The sequence below is a fragment of the Haemaphysalis longicornis genome, unplaced genomic scaffold (genome assembly GCF_048455015.1).
Source record: "Haemaphysalis longicornis isolate Haplotype H1 unplaced genomic scaffold, Haemaphysalis longicornis Haplotype H1 scaffold_1, whole genome shotgun sequence".
Taxonomy (NCBI): Eukaryota; Metazoa; Arthropoda; class Arachnida; order Ixodida; family Ixodidae; genus Haemaphysalis; species Haemaphysalis longicornis.
Window position 1 is genome coordinate 294225661 of NW_027526203.1, and position 21389 is coordinate 294247049.

Consider the following 21389-nt stretch of genomic DNA (forward strand, 5'->3'; position numbering starts at 1 on the left):
TACCGAAACTTTTATACCGCTCACAAAGAGCCTCGCCTGCGAAAAGGGCTGAAACGCTTTCCTTCCATGGGAAAGGCCTGCCTGCCTCAACACGCAACAGGTGCAAAAGATAGGTTACCTTGGCCAGGGGATTGGCGCCTGCCTTGAGCAAGTACTGCACCACTGGAGCCGCTCCAGAATCTGCTGCCCTCATCAAGGAAGTGTAGAGCTCGTCGTCACCTTGGTCGACAGAGAAGCCCACCTGCAACACAGGCGTCCTCTTCGAACACTGGCGAGCGTACACAGTTGATCGTGGCTGTGCGCTGAGAGGTCGGCTCTCGCATTCACCCACATGCATGCATTTTTTGGGTGCACTTGTACGCAAGGTGAAACTTTTGAACGAAACTAAAACAATGCCAACTGTCTGGGCTGAGGACCCCTATTTTATCATGTTTGCTAACTGAGGTTTGTATCTTTTAAAAAGCTCCCACTTGGATTTATTTTCAATTTATATGTCCCTCCTCCCTCAGTGTTTGTTTCATAAAAATGCTTAGGCAAGCTCCACCAATCCCACACTTCCCGATTGAAGATTCGCGATGTCACAAAATGTAACGAAGAAAGTGAACGGGGCAGCAATACCTGCATGATTTGCATCAATGAGCAACTGCTGCTGCTGCGAGTGGTACATTTTTACTCGCAACACTCTAATCTACTGATATAGGCCAACCTGCTTTTACACTTTGTCCCTTGAACAGCTGTTTACAGCAAGACTTCCATATCTGGCACTACTAACCAGTAAACCAACCGTAAGCCTGCCAGCCTAGCGTCTTCACCAGCTGGTTGATTCTACGAGAGGTCGAACATGCGTCTATGCGTGCATTTTTTGTTTTTTCTCATTTTTTTTAGTTATGTGCAAGCCAAGTAATATGCCAGAAGTGCAATATGTTTTCCTGTAGCGTGTGTGCTTCACGAGAGAAAAAAATCGCAGAGGTAGTACGGACGACGCGCGGTTTCCGGCGGCTGCAGCTTTTTGCAACTTTGGGTCTTTGCGCACGGCAAGCTGTAACTGTTCCGACTAAAATGTGTTTTAAAACAAAAACTACATGACAAACACTTCAAAGCAAACTTTACGTTCTGCCGTGAACAAAAAATTTCGAAAAAAAATCGGGAAATGAACCAGACACTGGATTGTCGCTTGCTTTGACGCCCCCTATCTCCGTATCTGCAATAGTGACCAACTTATAAGTGATAGGTAATATCGGCCAGATATTTATAAACATAAATGTAAAATATTTCTCTGCTAGAAAAAATATAAATGTACGCAAAAAAGATTGACTGCTGTGCTTTCTCTAAAAATGCGCAACTTTAAAAAAAAAAAAAAACTGCTCTCGATTTTCTTCAAAATTGGGGGAGACTCCTGAAGAGGGCCAACATCACCACTGAAAAACATGTTGCATTTTTTTGTTCGTATCGAAGTTATAAGAGGCTGAACTCTGATGCTCGAGACGCATCTTTGTACGTGTGCGTGGCTACAACCACTGCTTTTCTAACTTCCCGCTTTGATAAAAAAGTGTCTGTTCCCATTCGCCGGCAACAACAGGTACTTTTCAACCTTTCACATCCTTTTAAAAGAGAAATCCACATTTTTTATCTTTTTGCTTGCGAAGGCCGGCAGAAAGCACGCCTTCGCGGGCGTCACTTTTCTTTTAGCAAAATCGAATCGAATAGTACCTCTGCGAATGATTCGATTTGCGAATGAAATATCTACTATTTGACTTTTCAAATAGTTGAGAGGAGTTTCTGAATGTTCCTGGCTTCGTGAAAGCGAGAGATGTTGGCAAACGCTAATGCACTGCTGCTACATCGCCTGCTCGGCAAATTTCATCCAAATCGCGCTTTCAACGAGCGCACCTTGCAGAGGCCGTAAATTTTATCCCACTTGTTGATCTTTCTTTCGTGCCGTCGCCGTCGACTCTGGCCGCTATTTTGAATTCTGCGACTGGATGTTTACATGTTAGGGCAGCTTCCAGTAAAGACCAATGCGTTTTGACAGCAATCCGTTAATTTCAAATCAAAAGAGGTTCTGGCTGTTTTTAATGCAGTTTGTGTGTGGTTACTGCGTGTTTACTTGTTTTTTAGACCCCAGTGGATAGCGCAGGCTTGTGCGCAGCGACTGTAGTGCGAACTTTCCTTCTGCTACGTACTGTTCACGCTTCACACTGCCCATGTGCTTCCGAAGTGCCTCATCGGGTCCATGATTGTGGTTGTGCCACGTTTTATCATCCTATTGCTCATGCCTGCAAAGTGCTGGCTTCTGAGTGACGAGGCACTGAATAGTTGTTGCCTATGATTGCAGTACAGCAACTCCAGGGGAAAGTCGATCTTTTTTTTCTTTCGTTCTTTCTTTCTTTCTTTTTTCTTTTTTTTTTTTCTCTCTTCTAAATGCGTATCGTGCCCGCTCTGGATTCCTGGAGTACTGCCGATGTGAGTTGAAAAGTGCGTTCTCCGGGTTGAAAATGAACGTCATGTCTCCCGAACACGCGAAGTAGCTCCTGCTCTTGTACGAAAAAACTATGAAATACCTAGGCCTGTAAAAAAAAAAAAAAAAAGATATTTGATATTTATTCGATATTCGGCTTTCTTTCCAAATTCAATTCCCCTAGTGTTTATTACACAAGCACTATGGTACATTGCAATGTTAGCACGTGTTAATGTGTTAGAGGAGAGCAATGGCCGTGCAACAAAACCATCATGCATGCGCAAGAACAATGAGGGGAGGTTGTCGCTCCACTGCGGTGCACAAGCTGAAAAACGCGAGATGGGGCAGACAGTAGTCTCGCTGTTCAGGTACACTGTACAAGGCTTAAGCATAGGTTTTTTTGCTTACTTAAATTTTATTTTCCTTGATTAGGACAAAAAAAAAACGCAAAAATCCCCCACCCTTTCCGTGATTTTTAAGGACTCGCCGAATTTCCAGATAATTCCCCGTTCTCCCAGTGATGCCGACGCATGGACACCTTGCAACTAAATGAGAGGCGAAACCAAGCAGCAAGAAGGCCCCATACCTGAAGCAGCAGATGAACCAGGGTTAAATGACCTCCTTGGGCAGCTGCATGCAAGGCTAAAGTGTCGGCCGCTCCGATTTCTCGACCAGCTGCAGATACAATACAAACAGCATGAGAGCCAGAGAAAACACGGAGAGATCTCACAAGAAAGGGATGGACGAGGCGCAACTTGTTGCCAAGGCAGTGTCCTCATGCCCGTCTTATGCACATGTCATGCTAGAATGCAACTTAACACAAGGCTCAACAACCCGCAAATTTCTTGTTTAGCTTGTTTAGCCTCATTAGCATGGTGGAAGCAGCAGAGTATGAGTGCAGTGGTATGCTGTGCATTGTAGCATCAAGAAATTCATTACGACATCTCTTGGTGCTCAACTACGCAGCACAGCAAATCTAAAAGGTGCCCGTTACACCTATCAGCTTCATACGAGCTTTTTTGTGTGCTAAAACAATAAAGGCAAGTAAGGGGAATCTTAGTCTCGTTGTGTCACAAGGACTACAAATCGTGAAAACAGCTGTATGGTGGCTAATTATTACAGTAGCTTAAAAATCATGTTTATACAATGTGGCTTAATTATGTGTGCATTTGAATTGTCTAGCATTAATGAAGTCAAACCCTTGTACACTGCTGATGAGTATCAGGTGTAGACAGTTCCACCATAAAAAGAAATGTCAATTCCGCTGTCTATGGATGTGCGGATCCCCCCAGAACCTGAAGTGATGCACCATTGACAAGCCAGAGCAGGTACAGGCTTGTATAAACAACTCGGACTCCATGTGCAACTTTCAACATTTGACAAGTTGCAATACAACCAGTTATATCAGCGCTTTGTGGTGCTGTGAAGCAGCACAATAGCATCCCCTTTTAAGTGGGTTTTAAGACAGAAACTCAGCATTGTTGTTGCCCATAAGCCTGACGAAGCTTCATAGTCAATTCGGCACAAACTTTAAGTTCTCAAAGTTGACTCTGGGAAGCACGAGCACTGAAAGGGCTTGTGCTTCCTGTTGCTTGAACATTGAAAATTTTCGGCAATTTCTTTAGAACCAAAAAGTTAAGGCTTGCGCCAATTCCAACAGATTGAGAGAGCCACTTGTTTGATAAACTATAGAACGCATATTTGTTGCAAAAATGAGACAAACGTTGTGAACAACCCCTTAAAGGGACCCTGCAACACTTGCCATCGACTACTAGTAATGTATTTTGGGATAAAGTCTATTGTCCCAGAAATCTCCTCCCGCAAGAATTGTGAAAATCCGTTCACAATTAACGAAACTACGCGCGATGAGAAATCGCGCATAATCGTTCCCTCTCAACTCAACCGCGGGCAACGCGACGAAAGCTGCGCGCTCTCTCCCGGAGAGGGGGGCGGCTCGCGGCGTTCTCTTCGGCGGCCTTCGATATATCACATGCCGGGTAGTTTTCTCCTTTTCTCCGCAACGCGGAGGGGCCTATTTCCGGTCTGGTGCCACAAAAAAGCAGGCATGGGTGCCTGCTCGCAAGTGCGCGCTCGGGCTGGTGGGGCGTTTTTGAAGCAATACAGTCTACGCTCGTTACAGCGGATCCGGCAACAACAGACTTTCGGTTACAACAGACCATTTCTGTTGGTTTGTCTGGTACCCATGCATTTTAAATGGAGTCCACTCCACTCACAACGGACCCGGCTAGAGCAGACTATCGGCTACAACAGACTAAATTTTAGGCGAAAATTGTTTCGACTGAACGTTTATAGCGGACTTCCGCGGGGCCGGCGCCCGGTGTGCTTTTTCGTTTATTTTGGCAATAAAACTATTATGTCTGGCAACATTGCTGGCAGCCGGGTCGTTGGCGCAGCCAAGCCAAGCCAGTGGCTTTTTTTTTTGTGCGACCAGCGGCATGAGCGGCAGGGTAGCTGATTTCACTGTCGGATAAATTAAGCGTAATTAACGCTGTTGAACACGAGGAAAAACAGGCTGACATCGCCAGAAGTACAGGCCTGTCTAAGCACAGTGTCTGCTGTACCGTCAAGAACAGGGCCGCTGCCGATAAACGCGACTCCGGTGAGATTGAAAACAGGGCAATCGAATACTCGAAGTGGTGCACTCGGAGGCGAGTCTGCCCTCGTCAGTTTTTTTATGTAATAAAAAACTCGGGTTCAGTGAAGTTCGGCTTTTATTATTCCCACGCATGCATCGTTCCCGTTCCGTTCGGTGAAAAAGGTAAGAAATGCCTCAAGTAGGGGTTGTTCCCCATCCATTGTGTGCAATCTGCCGGTAACCGTGCGCAGTCCAACTGGTCTAACTTTCGATTTTACAGCTGACTGTCATCAGATTATTTCATTACAGCTGTTTCAATGACCAGAATAAAATCGCTAAAAATGTGAAATCTTCCTTGAGGGAACGTCAGGCAGCGATCCGATTTGTTTGACGAACGGTTTCGGGAACACCTGCCTCATCGTGAGGGGATTTAAAAGAGCCTAGCTAATGCTGATGGGCACGACTGATGTTTTATAGCTGGTTTATAATTGCGCCTAGTTATATTCTTGCGTTATTTGCTCAGCTCATCTTGCGTCTTTACACGCTTGACCACATGCGCTAGGCCTTTTCGAAGTGCCGGTGCTAAGATTTGGAAACAGTGTTTACGCGATTCTTTGCCCTCGCGCGAACACTGTGCAGAGGTGCTGCAGGCGTGTAGAAAGAACAAAGTGTATGTACTATGCATGCAATATCGGTCAAAGTACCCACTGTAGGGTACTTTGACCAAAGTACCTTCCCCCCCCCCCCCGGTCGGATACTGCATACTTCGGCTACAGCGGACGTTTTTTTCCGGATTCAGAGGGTCCGTTGTAACGGGCGTAGACTGTAAACGTTTGTAGTCGAGTGGTCGCGTTGAAAAGGAAGTATTGAGCTCATCACTCAAACTCCGAGCGCACTCAAAACACAAAAGAAACAGCAAAACTGTGCCTACAGGTTCAGGCATAGAAGAGGTTCGTACGCAGCGATGACGACGACGGAAATGGGAGAATCTAGCAGCGAAGTTGACCAGTGACAGCCGATCGGGCAGCCGTGGCCTATGTGACGTCCCTTAGGCCATGCATAATGAGGACAACTGAAGAGAGAGCGGTTGGTTTTTCCGCGTCTTTCACATCGATTTGCGCGCTCACCGCTTCATGTGCACGTGTAATATTTGGCTCAGGTATTCCCGGCAGTGTAATCTAAACGTCGCGCAGGTTTACTTGCACTGCTCAAAGAGTGTTGCAGGGTCCCTTTAACAGCAGCCATCAAAATGAATGCATGTCACACCAAATCATGTGGCTATGCAGGGACTGCATAACTACCACTTTGTTGCATTACAATTAGCTTTAATTCGGTAATAAGGTTTCTGCCAATAATTCCTAATAGAGCTTATATTGCAAGGTCAATGTGAGGTCTGTTCTAAAATGTACATGAGTACAGACCGCTACCGTAAAGAAGAAAAAAACTTTTTGCTGGAAGATGTAATGCACACTTTCCAGATCATCTTCATTCTAAATCGAAGCTGATGGGCATTGTGCTTTTCAAGGGAAGTTGCCAGTGCCAATCATCCTCACATCAACAGAGAATGCTCACCCCTAAGAGCTAACTGAGCAAGGCTGAGTCAGCGTGTTATCCAGAACTGTGCCTTTATAAGTAGCCATGTTTCATCCGAGTAGTGAATTCATGCAGGACATGAAGAGGTGAATGTGCGTTCTCATCATTAGCGTATCTCCGACTGAGAGGTGCATCGGCCATGCCCCAAACAAGCGACAATCTCAGCACAAATGCTCTGAAGGACTCTCACTGAGGCACTGGACAGCCCGGTCGATGTCCCCCTGGCGGCAGGCGGCCATGAGGACCGAGGTGACGGCCGCCCCCTGCAGGGACGGCCGGTTGGCGGACGGCCCAGCGGCCTGGCGGACCTGGCGCACCAGCTGGTCCAGTTCCTTGCGGCTGGGGCACAGCGGGTGCTCCTCCAGAATGGCTGCGCCAGGGCAGAGGGACACTGCGCTGTCCAAGGCATCACGGCCACCACAAGGACTACTCGCACTGAGTGAGCATTCAAGCAAGCCTGGCCAAATGGCCCACCATGAAAGTGGCACTTTTCTGCCGCAATGGCTCAGTAGCTAAGGTGTTGTGCTGCTGAGGTCCAGAACGCAGGTTTGACCCCATCCAAAGGTGGCTGCTTTTCTGATGGAGGTGAAAAGCAAAAACGCTCCTGTCGACAGATCCCCAAGATCCCCAGGTGGACTAAATGAATCCAGAGCCCTCCATTACGGTGCACCTCATAGTCTGGGTGCAGCTCCAGTGCATTAACCCCCCCCCCCCCCCCCTCCCCCTTCAAATAAATAAATCAGTCAATCAAACAACCTTTTCTCTAACAGCGCGGTATAAAAACTGCTGCATGGCTTTTTTGTCATGATGGAACCTCTCAATGGTGGCCTTTTCTGTGGAGGTTATGCCAGCAAACAAGGCAACAAATAAAAAACTCTTTCCTCGTTAGTAAAAGTGGCAAATGCCCACAAGATGTTGGTTGCTTGGCTCCCTTCAAATGCGAAGTATAAATTTAAATTAAAATGCCATAAAATGGGCCAAGAATGTGACTGAAGCAGGCTTAAAAAGGACACTAAAGGCTGGACGGTTGGTTGTGTCAGCCATTTGCTTTTGTTTGACGGCAAACGGTGCACTCAAAAAGCAAGGTCTAGAGCAGATTACTGTAGAATCCAGGCTAACCAGGAGGCTAGTCGTTTGTAGCATGAGAGCGAATTGGTCAACAACTCGAAGTGAAGGACAGGTGTTAATCGAACAGATTTAGGGGAAATCCCCAAGGTGAAATAAATTTCAGTGAAGGAAAGTTTGACGTCCACCTAAATGCCGCCATATGGCTGCAAAGGACAGCTATGCAGCTTTCTCAGAAACTTCGCAGTTGAAGAAAAATTCATCCTGGTCCAGGATTCGAACCCGGGACCACGACTGCTCCGGTTAAGCAGTGGTCCCGGCTTCGAATCCTGGACCAGGACGAATTTTTCTTCAACTGCTAAGTTTCTGAGAAAGCTGCATAGCTTTTCTTTGCAGCCATATGGCGGCATTTAGGTGGACGTCAAACTTTCCTTCACTCACACCTCCATTCAATAAGAAATAATAATAACAATGATAAGCAACCTACATTCCTTCAGAAATAAATGCTCCCAAACCGAATCACACTTCCAGCGTATGACCTGCTGAGTTGACCTGCTCACGGTGCCCATTTCCTTTTGCTACTGTTTGGCGCAAGTTGGGAAGCACTGTTTGCACTGTCCCCCTTAAAGTGACATTTTGTAGTTCATCTGGCCCATTAAATCTTTTCACACTTTTTAGTTGTTGGCTCACGCCCCCTTGTGTAAAGAAGCTGCAGTACTCACCCTCCACAGAATCCTTTTCTTGGACAGAGGTAGTACTTTGTTCAATCCTTGCTCTCGTGATGCGTGCCCGAGGCCTGCAGTAGGGAAGAAGCATCAATACCCAAGCTTACTGGCCTAGCTAGTTCTTAAACCTTTAGCTTCGGAGACGGTGCTGTTAAGGAAATGTTTGCAACAAAGACATAATCTCACATATTAATTTGCACATAAGATCCCCACCATTTTCAAGGTTTGCATAAAAAAATTTGGAGCCAATGCAGGCTGTGAAGGTAGTTGAACCGTGTTAGCTTCGTGTAGGATTTGTAACAATGAAGCTACTTCACGTGCTATGTTAGCAACACTGTGTGAGTTTTGAGACTCGCACAAAATGAAAAATCTTGGGTGTAGGCATTTAACGATGCACCTTTGCCATTATGTGTCATCGCCCTGGGTAGGCTTAACTTAAAGGCACACTGAAGCGATTTGTAAACATTGCGGGATTACTAGCGCAAATTGTAGTCCGTAGTCCATAGGCCATGTTTCGACCACTCTGAGCGCTTTTATGCGAATTTATTTAGTAGAAAAATCAATTCGAAAATGCTGTCTCCTCTCGGCACCCTCGCCCATTTTCTGTGGCGTTTTCGTGTGACGTCGGGAGGAGATGAGCTGGCAATTGGCTGCGCTACTGCACGGCTCGCCAACCTTCCCACAGAGTCAGTCGTTTAGTCTGCCGGCGCCGACGGGTTGTCACAATTCACTCACTCAGTTGAAACTAAGCCACAACACGTTTGTGAATGGAAGAATGTGCCTTTCTTTACTTTGTTAGTTTGCACACTTTATCAAGCTCCGAGTCCGGGTCACTCCACACAAGCGCTGCACAAGTGCACATGCGACACTTCGCTGACTGGTACGCTAGTAGGAAAATCTAAGGCCACTTGAAGGCGGGAGAAGAGTCAGCGAAGTCAATATAGGTACTAAGGAAATAAAATCAACTGACACTCTTACCGTACAGCAAAAAACTAGGGAGCAGGAAACACTTTTCTGTGCTGGGTGAACAAGCACAGCGGTCAGCAGCACGACCACACATCTGCGAACGCCTTTCCGTCTAAGAAATGCAATTGCTAGATGTGAGATATTGTGAAAGTTTGGGGGACGTTTACTGCACGAGCGCTATACAACAAATAGTCACCTAAGGTACTTGAAATGCTAAAACAAAATAAAAGTGTAAAGTGGTTATACATTATATACCTTATATATCCACCTCGGCAGCGCTGGCTTGTGGCCGAGTGGTCTGAAGCGCTAGGAATGTTATTTTGCAAGTCGCAAGTTCGAATACCCGAGGACACATTTTTTTTTTTGTAAGTTAATTTTTTCATTTGCAGCCGATGTTTTCTAAACTGAGTTCACCATTTTTGGGCCGTAACGTTCACTGCTCCACGAGCGAGTTCGCAGAACGCGCGCAGACTAACACTGACGCGCTAGCGAGTTCTCGTTGGCATGCTGTTGCCATAAGCACCGACTGCTTGCGGGAAGTGGGCCCAGGCCAGAATCAGCGGACCCTTGGCCTGGTGCGAACACGCTTTTTACGATACAGGCACGAGTGAGGCAAGCTCCGAATATGCGGGAAAAGCGCACAGCATTTGAGCGTCTACGGTGACGTGGAGGGAGTTCATCCACTGCGTAGGCCTCGGCTAGTGATTGCTACGATTCCAAGCCGTCCTGACAGGCTTATCTTAGCATTTTACAGCCGACCATGGCAGAAGCGCGGTATGCCGATTATTGAGATATCGAGAATGCCCATCCAACAATAACGTTGGATGTCAAGCATGTTGTTTTACAGAACCGAAACTGAAACTTTTTTTTTGTTTGAATGCTAGTCTTCGACATCGTCCAATCACGGTGCATCTCCTCCCAACGTCACATTTAGTTCGTGCGGCCTGCGCGCATGGTAGTTTTTCTTCTTTCGAGCTTTATAAAATAATTACCGACTTATCAGCCAGATAAACGATGAAAAGTGCGTTAATTTGAGCCAGTCTATGCAGTGCAAGCAAAAACGGGAGCTTGATAAATTTACTTCAGTGTTCCTTTAACATTACGTAGCCTTAACATTGAGCTTAGAGATCTTCCAAGCAAACAGCAAATGCATTGTACGTCAAGCTGTTAACATCGTTAGACCTAAAAGCGCATATCCGTGTACCCACCCCACTCTCTCTGTGGTGCAAGCATGATATGAAAAAATTAACTACCCCTCTGTCGAAATGACGATGATGAGGTAATGCGAAACTTTCCAAAATAAAGTTCAACACCAAACAAACAACCCAAAAGCAAGTGGACCCTAGTGCTCTACTGGTACGGGCAATCCATGTTTTTCCCTAGCGTTCAATCATCATCCTCGTTAAATGGAGGGGTGCATTTTCTGTCTAATTTTGGACGTACTCGCACCCCTCTCCAAAACAGCTGCTTCGACCAACCAAAATAGCCCAAACCCAAACCCAATCAGATAGACGTTAGCTTCATAACACGAGGGACTCAGGTCCAATTATACAACCAGGGGAGGTGTTTTAATTTCCTTCACTTCACCCATGGTCATCATCATCATCGCCAGGGAAAGTTTGCTTTCCAACAGTGCATTTTGGGTGAACTACAGATGACATTAGTGCGAGGCTGAAAGCTTGGCTTTAAAATAGCGGGGGTAAGCATCAGCCAGGTAATTTTGATGATGGCAATTTTGGGATTTGCATGCATGAAAAGAACAATCCCTGAACATGAGTTTACCACTAACGCGGTAATTTGGGTTTCACACATCAAAGCTGCACCCGGAGCATGAGGTGCGTGGTAGCGGCAAGCTTCACATTCATTTAGAACACTTGGGGATCCTTGCACCGAAATCTGGAACCGGTGGGAACGTGTGCTGAAATCCCGATACACCATCTGACTCTTTTAGGAAGACTGTTGCCGAGAGTTTTGTTGAACCTGTGACCAAGATCAGTAGCCACTGAGCCAGTAAGGTGGGAGCAAGTGAAGGTTCAGAGCTGGAGTGCTGCAAAGTATGTAATCAGCACTGCAAACTTGCTCACTTCAAAGAGACTGTAGCTCATTCAGCCTTGTAATATTAGGTGTTCTTAGAGAGACAATGGTCTTGCTGAGAGCTTAAGAAACTTCAATGCACTTGTTGGCATCTGGTCAGCATTACTCTGCTATGGGCATTCCCTTCTAGAAGTATATAAATACTTAAGAACTTTGTTCAAAAATTTATGCACTTTTTTTCCTTTGTCATACCAAGTCCCGAAACCTAGCTAAATGACACAATGTCCTATATTTTTTTGTCTGCATGTCTGAGATCAACTTCACAAAGTGCTATAGACAGTACTGAAAAGGCAGAGGTGCTCTTACACCATGAAAAAAAAAAGAAGTCTCATTGTTTCCCATCACATTACTACATTTGCTTGTTTAATGGGACACTGGAAGGGAACTTGTCAATGTCGATAATCTGTGGCTTTACCCCCGATAACCTTAGCACCGACGATTTCATAAAAAGTTACAGCAGACAAAGCTCCCGGAAGTGGAGAAAGAGCAGCTGACCCGGGCACGGAGCTGTGCTGGGCCATCTGGAAGAGTGGGCAGCCCAGGGCCTCGAGGCGCATGAGCCGGCCTCCCTTGGCCCCACAGTGTGGGCAACCATCCTCCGAGGCACTGCTCCGTTGGCACTGGCTGTGCCACAGGTGGCCTTGGCGGCAGCTGGCAAACTGCCCCTGCACACGCCAGGAGGCCTCTGCACTGCAAACACTCTGCGAGCCACTACTGCCCATGCCTCGCCCGAACTACACAGCAGCGCATGCTTTCAAGATGACTGTGCAGCCCAAACTATCAACTGCCTGTCTGTCAATGCTGCCAGCAGCACAGAAGTGGGCTTCAATCGTGCCACGCCAGCTTTGGCATGATTGAAGCTGACAAGCGACGCCACTCATTTTTTAGCACGCACACCATTTGCTTGAAACACACGAACGATATGTCCCGAGCAAATGCTGTGTGCGCTAACCACCCACTTCATAATGTGACACAGGTCGCCCATTAACAACAAATCACAAAACATTGGCCCCATGAGCTCGACCACACAAATGAATAAAGTGTACAAATTCCACACATTCTTACCACAAAAAAGACGAAAGGGTATGCAAATATTAAATTATTCTGGACAGCTGCCTGAATGACCCTGTATTCGGCACTGGCCTCGACTCATGTACAAGCACCCCACAATTTTAAATACCTTGTCCTATCAAAAGGCGTCTAAAAGAATGCAACAGTAGCACATTGCACTGGTTTTTTTAGCGCGTCGCATTCATGTAGAGGGGACCAATATGCTAGGAAGGCGTACTCCCCAAATGCTACAGACGGGGGTAGGCTGGACGGCCGGCACATTGGCACTGTTAGCGATTTATCACGGTGGATGCACCATGTGGGAGGTGCAAGGAAACAGTCCCGGAGAGGAGCAAGCAAGTGTTCGCTGCCCAGGAGTGACAGCTAATGCTACGTCACGTGTAAACACTGACGCATCGCATTAGCCAATGCGCTAGGAAATGCGATGCAATATGTCATATATATCCATGTAAATGACTTTAAGAACTCCGGCTTAGAATGCAGCTCAAAGTCTCACGCTTCATGCTGACAAGTTTTTTAACACGAACAAGGCAGCCTTGCTTTGGGTTTCTTTCATTGACGAGAAAATGGTATGTAGCAGCACCAATGACCTTTAAAAGCATACACATAAAATTTTTAAACACAGAACTGAAACAAAAACGGTTCCAACCAACACATGACCGTTTTTTGAACGTAACAAGGCAAACCAGAATGGATGCTTTCACAAGAAAAATACTGAAAAACTAAAGATGATTGTTTCCTAAGCTGCATAGGCACTACAGTTAAACCTCGATGTAACTAACCACACAATTCTTCGTAACTTCTACTGTATGCACACCATGTATTTTCACCCTCTGTGTAATGAAGTCCCGTTTGCAGGAATTTCAATGTAACGAAGTTTCATGGAGAACTAGGCATGAAATTTAAGTTGTAGAGGTGTATTTTGGGAGATGCAAGTGCCGAAACGGGGTCTCAATAAAACGTGAACGGCAACACGGGCTGCCCAATGCCGCGGATGCACCGAGCCACGAAGTCTGTCAGCGAGCCCCTTGCCTACAAACTGCGTGGCGTGCATACACGGCTGGCGCACTGCTTCTGTTTCTGCCGGAGCTTAATCGTCTACGCGAGCATCAGCGTGAACCGCATGGAGCGTTTTCTCCCCACAAAAACGCAAAACGCGCCCTGCAAGCCACAGGCGCACTGACACAGCCGCGGAGACAACCCGCACGATGCGGGTAGCTCCAACGACCGCTTCTAACCACTCGCTGAAACACAACTCGAGGGGCAAGCGAGAGGGGCAAGCGAGAAAAAAATGCGGATAACGTGGGAAAAATTGTCACAGTAAAATGTCGTATCACGCGTACGCGCTGCTTACTAAAGCACCCATCAAATATCCTCCACGGTGGTAAGCCTAATCGCCTCTGACGGGGCCGCCACCGCCGCGTGCCACCGCTTTGCCCTTCGTTAATTCGAGTTCGCTCATGCTTGTTGGGTTTCATCGTTCCAGCAAGCATTTGTGAATCTTTATGAGCCCTGCGTGTGCGTTTTTTTCACACTTGCGTCCGCGATTGCGAGCCGGTGGCGGCTTCTGGTGACTCGCGCTGTACGCGGCAGTGGGAGGCACCTGACCAGTTTCGCGCACCTGATGGCCGGAGCTTCGAAGCGCTCGGTGATGCCGGCTGGCCAGACGATTAGACTTACTGCCGCGGAGGATATTTGATGGGCGCTTTCATAAGCGGGGCGTATGACGTTTTACAGTGAAAATTTTGCCCACGTTATCGCTTTTTTTCTCGAATGCCCCTCTCGTTTGCCCCTCGAGTTGCGTTTCAGCGAGCGGTTATAAGCGGTCGCTGGAGCTACCCACATCGCGCCGGTGGTCTCCGCGGCTGCGTCAGCGCGCCTGTGGCTTGCGGGGCGCGTTTTTGTGGGGGGGAAAACACTCCATGCAGTTCACACTGATGCCCGCGTAGACGATTAAGCTCCGATAGAAACAGAAGCAGTGCGCAAGCCGTGTATGCGCGCCACGTTTTCTTTTACAGGCAATGCTTCAGGAATGAACACTTCATTATAACCGCGAATTTCAATGTAGCGAAATTTCAATGTAACGAAGTAAATTGCGAATTGGTAATTACCGACTTCGTTACATCGAGGTTTAACTGTAATAACTTTTTACCAAATTAAAAAACTTTCAATTAGGCATTACAGTCTAACCCGGTTACCGTATTTACTCGCGTATTAGCCCACTCGCGTAATGAACCCTCCCCCCACTTGTCTTCTTGAGAATTTACTTTTTTGTCACTGAATAAAAAAATGCAGCGGAAATATGTTTTTATCTCAGCATGGTTGCTGATCCCTTAGACCATCACAGTAACTTGGTATCACGCTACAGTACGAGCAGGATGTTAAAAACGCATTCCAACAAAAGGAAATCTCAACAGTAGCAAGAGACGTGAGCCCGAATGCCATGGCTTGCAATTTAAAAATTGCGCGCTTGCGGAGCGCCCCCTGCTGAACGCAAAACAAACCTTGCGCCGTAAAAACATTCCTGCGTGCGAACAAAGCGCAAAACGTACTCCGCACTCCTTCTCTGCTCTTTGTTGCTAAGGCTGGTTTTGGCGGCATGCGAACAAAGCACTAAACGTACTCCGCACTCCTCTGCTCATGAGGTTCCGCGACTTCGCCATTGTACTCATGGTTTTGCTGTTCAGCTGTGTTCCAACCTTTTTTTGTGCTCGGGTTCGTACGGGCTTCAAAAGCAAAAATTCAAAGGTTTTCAAGGACCTTCAAGGACCAGAAAACACATTTTCAAGGTCCCCATCTTATGTTTTATCTGGGATTATTTATAACTTTTTCAACACAATGCAAAATTTTGATATTGCCTAATACCTAAGAACATTAATGCACATTGAGGGAAGCCGACTTAGACGGCAGCAAGTTAAGCTAAGAAGAAGATACATCTATGAATTCGGGGAGATAGGCGCTATGAGTTCATGAATGCTCCCCTAGCTGTATTTTTTATTTCATAGTTTGTATTTAGAGGTTTTTCTTTTTTCTTGGTATTTTGCTGAGGCTGTTTGACTTCAAAACTTAGTTAATGTTGCCTGCATCTCCTGCTTTGTCAGCAAGAGTATCAGCTAAAATTAACTCAGCAAATGTTGCAGCAAGGCAGGATGAACTATGTACACGTCCACCATTTGCACGTAAAAGCAAATGCAGATGGAGCGTATGAGGCACAGCAAACATGCATAGAAAGGCCGTCCGCAGACTAGATGGAACATGCAAGATAGAGAACAGAAGCCAACTTTCACGGGATTGTATCGTGACATGAATTCTATTGAGGAGTGCTGCTCCCAATGTTGCCTCGTAATAATGAGAATCCACAACTCGTAATTTCACGCAATACACTGAAACTTGATTGTTACAATGTTTCTTTACATTTTTAACACCTAAAATTCACGACAAACACTTTAAATTCTTGTGAAAAGATAGGGCCATTGGTTCTCTTCAGAAAAATCAAGGATTTTCAAGGACCCTTTAAAAATTCCAGGACTTTCCAGGCCTTGAAATTTACACTTCTAAATTCAGGGGTTTTCAAGGTTTTCAAGGACCTGTGCGAACCCTGCATTAAGAAGACAAACCCATTTTTCCCCAAAACCTGACCAAAACACCATTGATGTGAACTGTCCACACACTTTGTATAGCTGAGCCTCCATGTAATCCATAAAACTTGGCAAAAGCTACTAAGGCCTAAGCCAACCAAGTGTCACTAAAATCAAAGCTTAATTGGCTGCAAGTAAAACCATAGGCAAAGTTGCACTGCACAGCTTTTATTAACAAAGCAGGACAAGCACGCACAATGGAGCTCCACTCTATGTGCTTATCCTCTTCCATCCGTAAAATTGGCACTGCAGCATAACTTTGCTGCATCCGGTTTTACTGCAGCATTCTCGAAGAAGACAAACCGGCCAAACGGCGCTGCTCTGAGGAACAGCGCCAAGCATGCACACCACCGAGATCAATTTCAATGTGTCACAAGGCCTCAACAACCAAGGGTGTGTTGGAAAAGGATTGCCTACCTGGGTGCAGAAGAGGCCGCAGTGGGGGCAGCAGTGATGAAGCTTCAGCCGGTACTGGTGGGCCCCACAGAATGCCATAAATGGTGTCCGCACTGAAGCCCGCCAAAGTTGCTGCGACCGCAAAGGTCGGGTGCACCCGACAACCTGGGTACACCAGGCACACGAGTCACACACCGGCTAGACTTGGCTGCCCAGAACCCCACCACAATATGCCCCACACTGGTCACACTATACCACAATTGTTTGTTTCGGTATTATTTTCATGCTTTTGTGCCCAATACCTGTTTCTGTTCTGTAAGAACGTGCCGCCTAGGACTTGTACTGATCTGTTTGTCCCATACCAAAGCATTAACAATATCCTTCTAGTCCGCTGGTAAACAATCCAAACTACCTGTCTCAACTGTTTTAGAGAAGAAGTGAAGGCACGCACACACTAGCTCTAGCTCTCTAGTGACCAGAGCCAATTGCTAAGTGAGCTGCAAACCTGCTCGAAAATATCCACGACTCCCCCCATGACTGGACAACTTAGACTGCACCCTCCCATGAGCTAAATCACACATCCCATAAACAGACTTATTTTCACAAGCTGGTATATTTCCCAAGTATAGCTGAAGCTGAAGTTTCGAAGAATTCTGAGAGCACTAAGTTCTAAACACAACCAGCTAAGACCTTCTGAATATCTGTGAAGGCAAAAGATTATGCAACAGCAAGCCCAATTTCAAAGACCCTTGCCACTACTACAACACAGCCCCTTCCTTGCCTTCGCAAGCGTGCCATTCAAGCTAGAATAATGAAGCCAGCACACACGACTCATCGAGGCGTACATGGATGGCAATAACTGCTAACAATGCAATACAGTCAAAACTCGATCCAACAAAACCTGGTCTTAGGAATTTCCCGATCTAACAAACAAATTCGGATTTCCCCGCAAGTGCCTATATGGCTCAATGCTTTTATGACCTCGAACTAAAGAAATAGATTTAGCGCCATTCCCGATTTAACGAAGTATTTTGAGAAACAGACATCTAAGAAAGGAGCAATTTCGAATGTGTTTCTTCAGAATGCCCCGAATATCACTGCACCACAACAGAAAAAAAAAGGGAGGAGGCATCTAGTTTCGTTTTTATGGAGCTCTGCAAGATAAACTCAGCAGTCTAGTGGCCGTAGGCCTCAGCCGCATCCTGGCCAGCATGCTTTCCACAATCTTGAAGAGAAAGGACGCAATCATTTATGCCACTTCGTCTGGAACTTCATCAAAGAAAAAGAACCTCAATATCACACCGCACATGAAGTTGGAGGAAATCCCATTTACGTGGTTCAAGCATATGAGTGCCGTTGCGCTCAGTGGGATAGTGGTACAACAAAACTGCTGTTTTGCGTGTCTGCTGGGGTGTGACGACTTCAGGGCAAGCCCCATCTGGCTTATTATTTTCACCGCAGACTTTAAGCGCATTGCGAGCGCCGCGACCGCCGCAATTACGATGTCATGGTAGCTGCTGGGATGCACCTCCCTTTAGACATCGAATTTATGGAATCAACTGCTCGTAAAATGACAGTCCCGATTCTACGAAGTTCTCGATTTAACGAAATAATTCCGCGGTTCTCGGTGGCTTCGTTAGATCAGATTTTAACTGCACTACAAGCACCAAATTTTGGCATATGAGTGCATACTGCTGTTTATGCCATTCCTTCATTACATATTGTGATAAGTCATTTCTGTTACATTCCCAGTTACTGCGGTTTCCCCAAAGTTATGTTGTGAATGCTAAGGCCTTGCAAACTTTTCTAGTAGGACAGACAATAAGTTTTCCCAAATCATGCATTACTCTGCTGAGGCTCTGCTGTATAAAACAGCTCTTGGTTGCTGTGCTTCCCCTCCCCCCTCCCTGCCTTGAAGTGCCTTTGTACAATCCCTTCCCAGACTGCTGAAGAGCGCAACTATACTGCTGCTCTACTTACCCTGCCCTGCAAAGAATCCAAGCCTTGGCAGTGGGAGTGGTTCTCTGTGGCAGGCCTCTCTGGGTCTGTACAGTGGCAGGGCCACAAGCGTGTGCATGGTAGGTCATCATGCTGCAAAACGCATGTGGGAGTTGAACAATACATGTATAATCCCATGCAATGTGGGCAAATAAAATGCAAGTTCAAACTGGAACAACAAGGTAAACAACGTTCATATACCCAGGGAGCACTACCTACTCTACCGAAAATCTTCAAATTCAAAATCGTGCCGCATGCTGGATGCCGGAGAGATCCCTATCAGAAAACAACCACATGTGAGCAGTGGGAGGAGGCGTTGCGCTGCCCAGACCAGGAGGCCCAAGCTTCACTGGTCGCCCGGGCCACCATCATCAACTAACTCTGCTCCGAAATAAACGTGTTCCTTCTTCTTCATTTTGTCAAATGGCTCCCATGTGGCAAGAGTAACTCATATGAAGCCAACCTTAAATCTGCCCAGCCTACCACTTCGCCGCAAAATTTCGCACCTGTGCCTCTTCCACAAGATTTACCATAATATGCCCAGCTGAGTAACTCGCCTCTTTTGTCGCCACCCGACATTTCATCCCACAGCGTTCAGCCCTTCAAAGTTGTAATTCCTAGCTGCTGGACAGATCTTCATTTGAAATCATTCGTACCCAGAACAGGCTCAGGCTGGAACCACCTTCTCACTTCCACTGCATCAATCGATTGTGGGGTTTAACACGCCAAAGCTACACCGGGCTATGAGCCGCACCACAGTGGAGGGCTCTGGATTAATTTTGACCACCTGGGTATCTTCAACCTGCACCGAAATCTCGACACACGGGCGTTTCCACTTTTTGCCTCTACCAGAGAAGCAGTTACAGCGGCCGGGATTGAACCCGCATCCTTGGGCTCAACGGCACGACGCCATAGGCATTGAGCCAAAATGGCAGATTCCACTGCATCAATCACCAACCTGGCTAACTTCAAGACGACCATACACAGGTACCTTTTTTTAGATATTGCTCCATTTCATTGCATATCGTTTGTAAAATTTTTTTCACCACTCCTCTATGTAAAGCGTTGCCGTGACAGAAAACAAATAGATAAATTATTGATGCACCGCCACACAACCGGCAGTTAGCATCACCAGATGGCTTTATTAGAAGTGAAAGGTGCTTGCTTGCTTGGTGCTTCAGCACTGTTTGTATTCTACTTTTGATGCCACCAAAGAGGCTTCAACTGTACCTGGCCACTCCACATTTTTGCATCTTGGTTCCTTATATTTCTGAATAATATTCATGGTTGGCAACTGCTGCACTACTTTCTATGCATCAAGGAAACACAGTAGCTACATGCCATTTTGTGTGGACAGTTCATAAACAGCCACACCAAACATGCTTTTGCATGCATTTACCAGTATAACATAAGCAACACGTTAAAACTAGTTATTTCAACGAAGTAAAAAAAAAATGAAAGCAAGAAATGGTGGACTTGCAAGCACACGACAAAACAGTGACTACAATGCTTACAAACTTGGAAGCCTACAAATACCACTTGCTTAGAGGAGAGAGCCAAGAGTACCTCAAGAGGAGTGCCCTCACCTCAAGGGCACCCAACACACAGATACCTCCTCCACAGCTACCTGGCTGCATGTTACTTGCCCTCTTCTTAGAGAAACTAGCTTACTACATTGCAACGAGACACGTTACGATGCAGCTAGCCACAGCTTGTATACCTAAGTGCACAGCCAAGCATGTTTAAAGTAATGTTGCTAATGACACCTATTCATTAATGACACCTATTTCAATTACTCCCTTCAAACGTACCTCCAGCTGTGCCAATAATTCGCAAATATTTTTGTCACCCCTCAGAATTTCATTTGTCCTGTAGGACATGAACCCAGTTAAAACAAAAAACACATTAAAAAATTCACTGCTAAGCTTCCTCATCTAATGAGACCGCTATTTCCTATCCACAAATCCTGACACCTGTCCATTCACCAATCCTTAATTCATCACGTTCAAAAACCTTTCACACATGTCACATCCCATACGTTCATAAGTATGACGAAGGTAAACCCATGAAGCAGGCATGCACTCACCACAACCTCAAGTCGAACACAGTTAAGGTCAGCTTGGCAGAAAGGGGTGCTCCCATTAATACCTGAAAGCAGAGACACAGCTTCGAATTACTTGAATAATTGTCACTTCAGAAGCAATTTATCAGAAAATTCACACTGAATGTACTTAAGGTTTCCTACATTTATCAGACTGTATGTGCCACACTTTCACTAAAAACTTTAAAAAAAGCAATCACAAAATATTCTTAAAAACAAGTTACAGAATGCTTTTTACAACTAAAATATTAATACGTATTTATTTTTTGCTAGTTCTATTACCCAAGACAGACCAAGAGAAAGACCGCTGTGCAAAAAAGAAAGAAAAAAAAAAAAAAAAGAAATGTGTGTGGTCGTCAGGCGCCGGCAAGATTTTGTCTTGAGGGGGGGCGAAACCACTGCGCCACGGCGGGAGGGAAGAGGAGGGAGCAAGTGCTGGTGTGGCAAGTTCCCCTTTTGCACCTCCCTGCTGAAGCCAATGGTAGTCGTGACCATGATTCATGAATACGAAGAGCAATACGCAAGCAAAAAGAAAAAAAAAACTTTTTACACTGAATGCTGCAGAGGTAACCACAATTACAGAATGAGAAAGAATAACTTGAACTATGAAAAAGCGTTTGCATCAGTAGGCACCGCACCAGTGCTGGAAGCATTAAAAGATCAGGAAATAGAGGAGACCTACATAAGA

At 46.1% G+C, this 21389-nt stretch overlaps 1 protein-coding gene across 6 annotated transcripts in view; it reads right to left on the reverse strand.

Moving 5' to 3' along the window:
- Positions 1–21389, reverse strand: part of G9a (histone-lysine N-methyltransferase G9a) — a 76297-nt gene that overhangs the window by 33863 nt on the left and 21045 nt on the right. For all 6 annotated transcript variants that reach the window (XM_077679857.1, XM_077679867.1, XM_077679846.1 and 3 more), the window contains 8 exons: positions 20687–20748; positions 18583–18693; positions 16624–16767; positions 11993–12162; positions 8435–8508; positions 6838–7017; positions 3045–3133; positions 119–241 (listed from right to left, as the gene is read on the reverse strand). In XM_077679857.1, coding sequence (XP_077535983.1) covers positions 119–241; positions 3045–3133; positions 6838–7017; positions 8435–8508; positions 11993–12162; positions 16624–16767; positions 18583–18693; positions 20687–20748 — 953 coding nt within the window. The remainder of the gene's footprint in view (positions 1–118; positions 242–3044; positions 3134–6837; positions 7018–8434; positions 8509–11992; positions 12163–16623; positions 16768–18582; positions 18694–20686; positions 20749–21389) is intronic.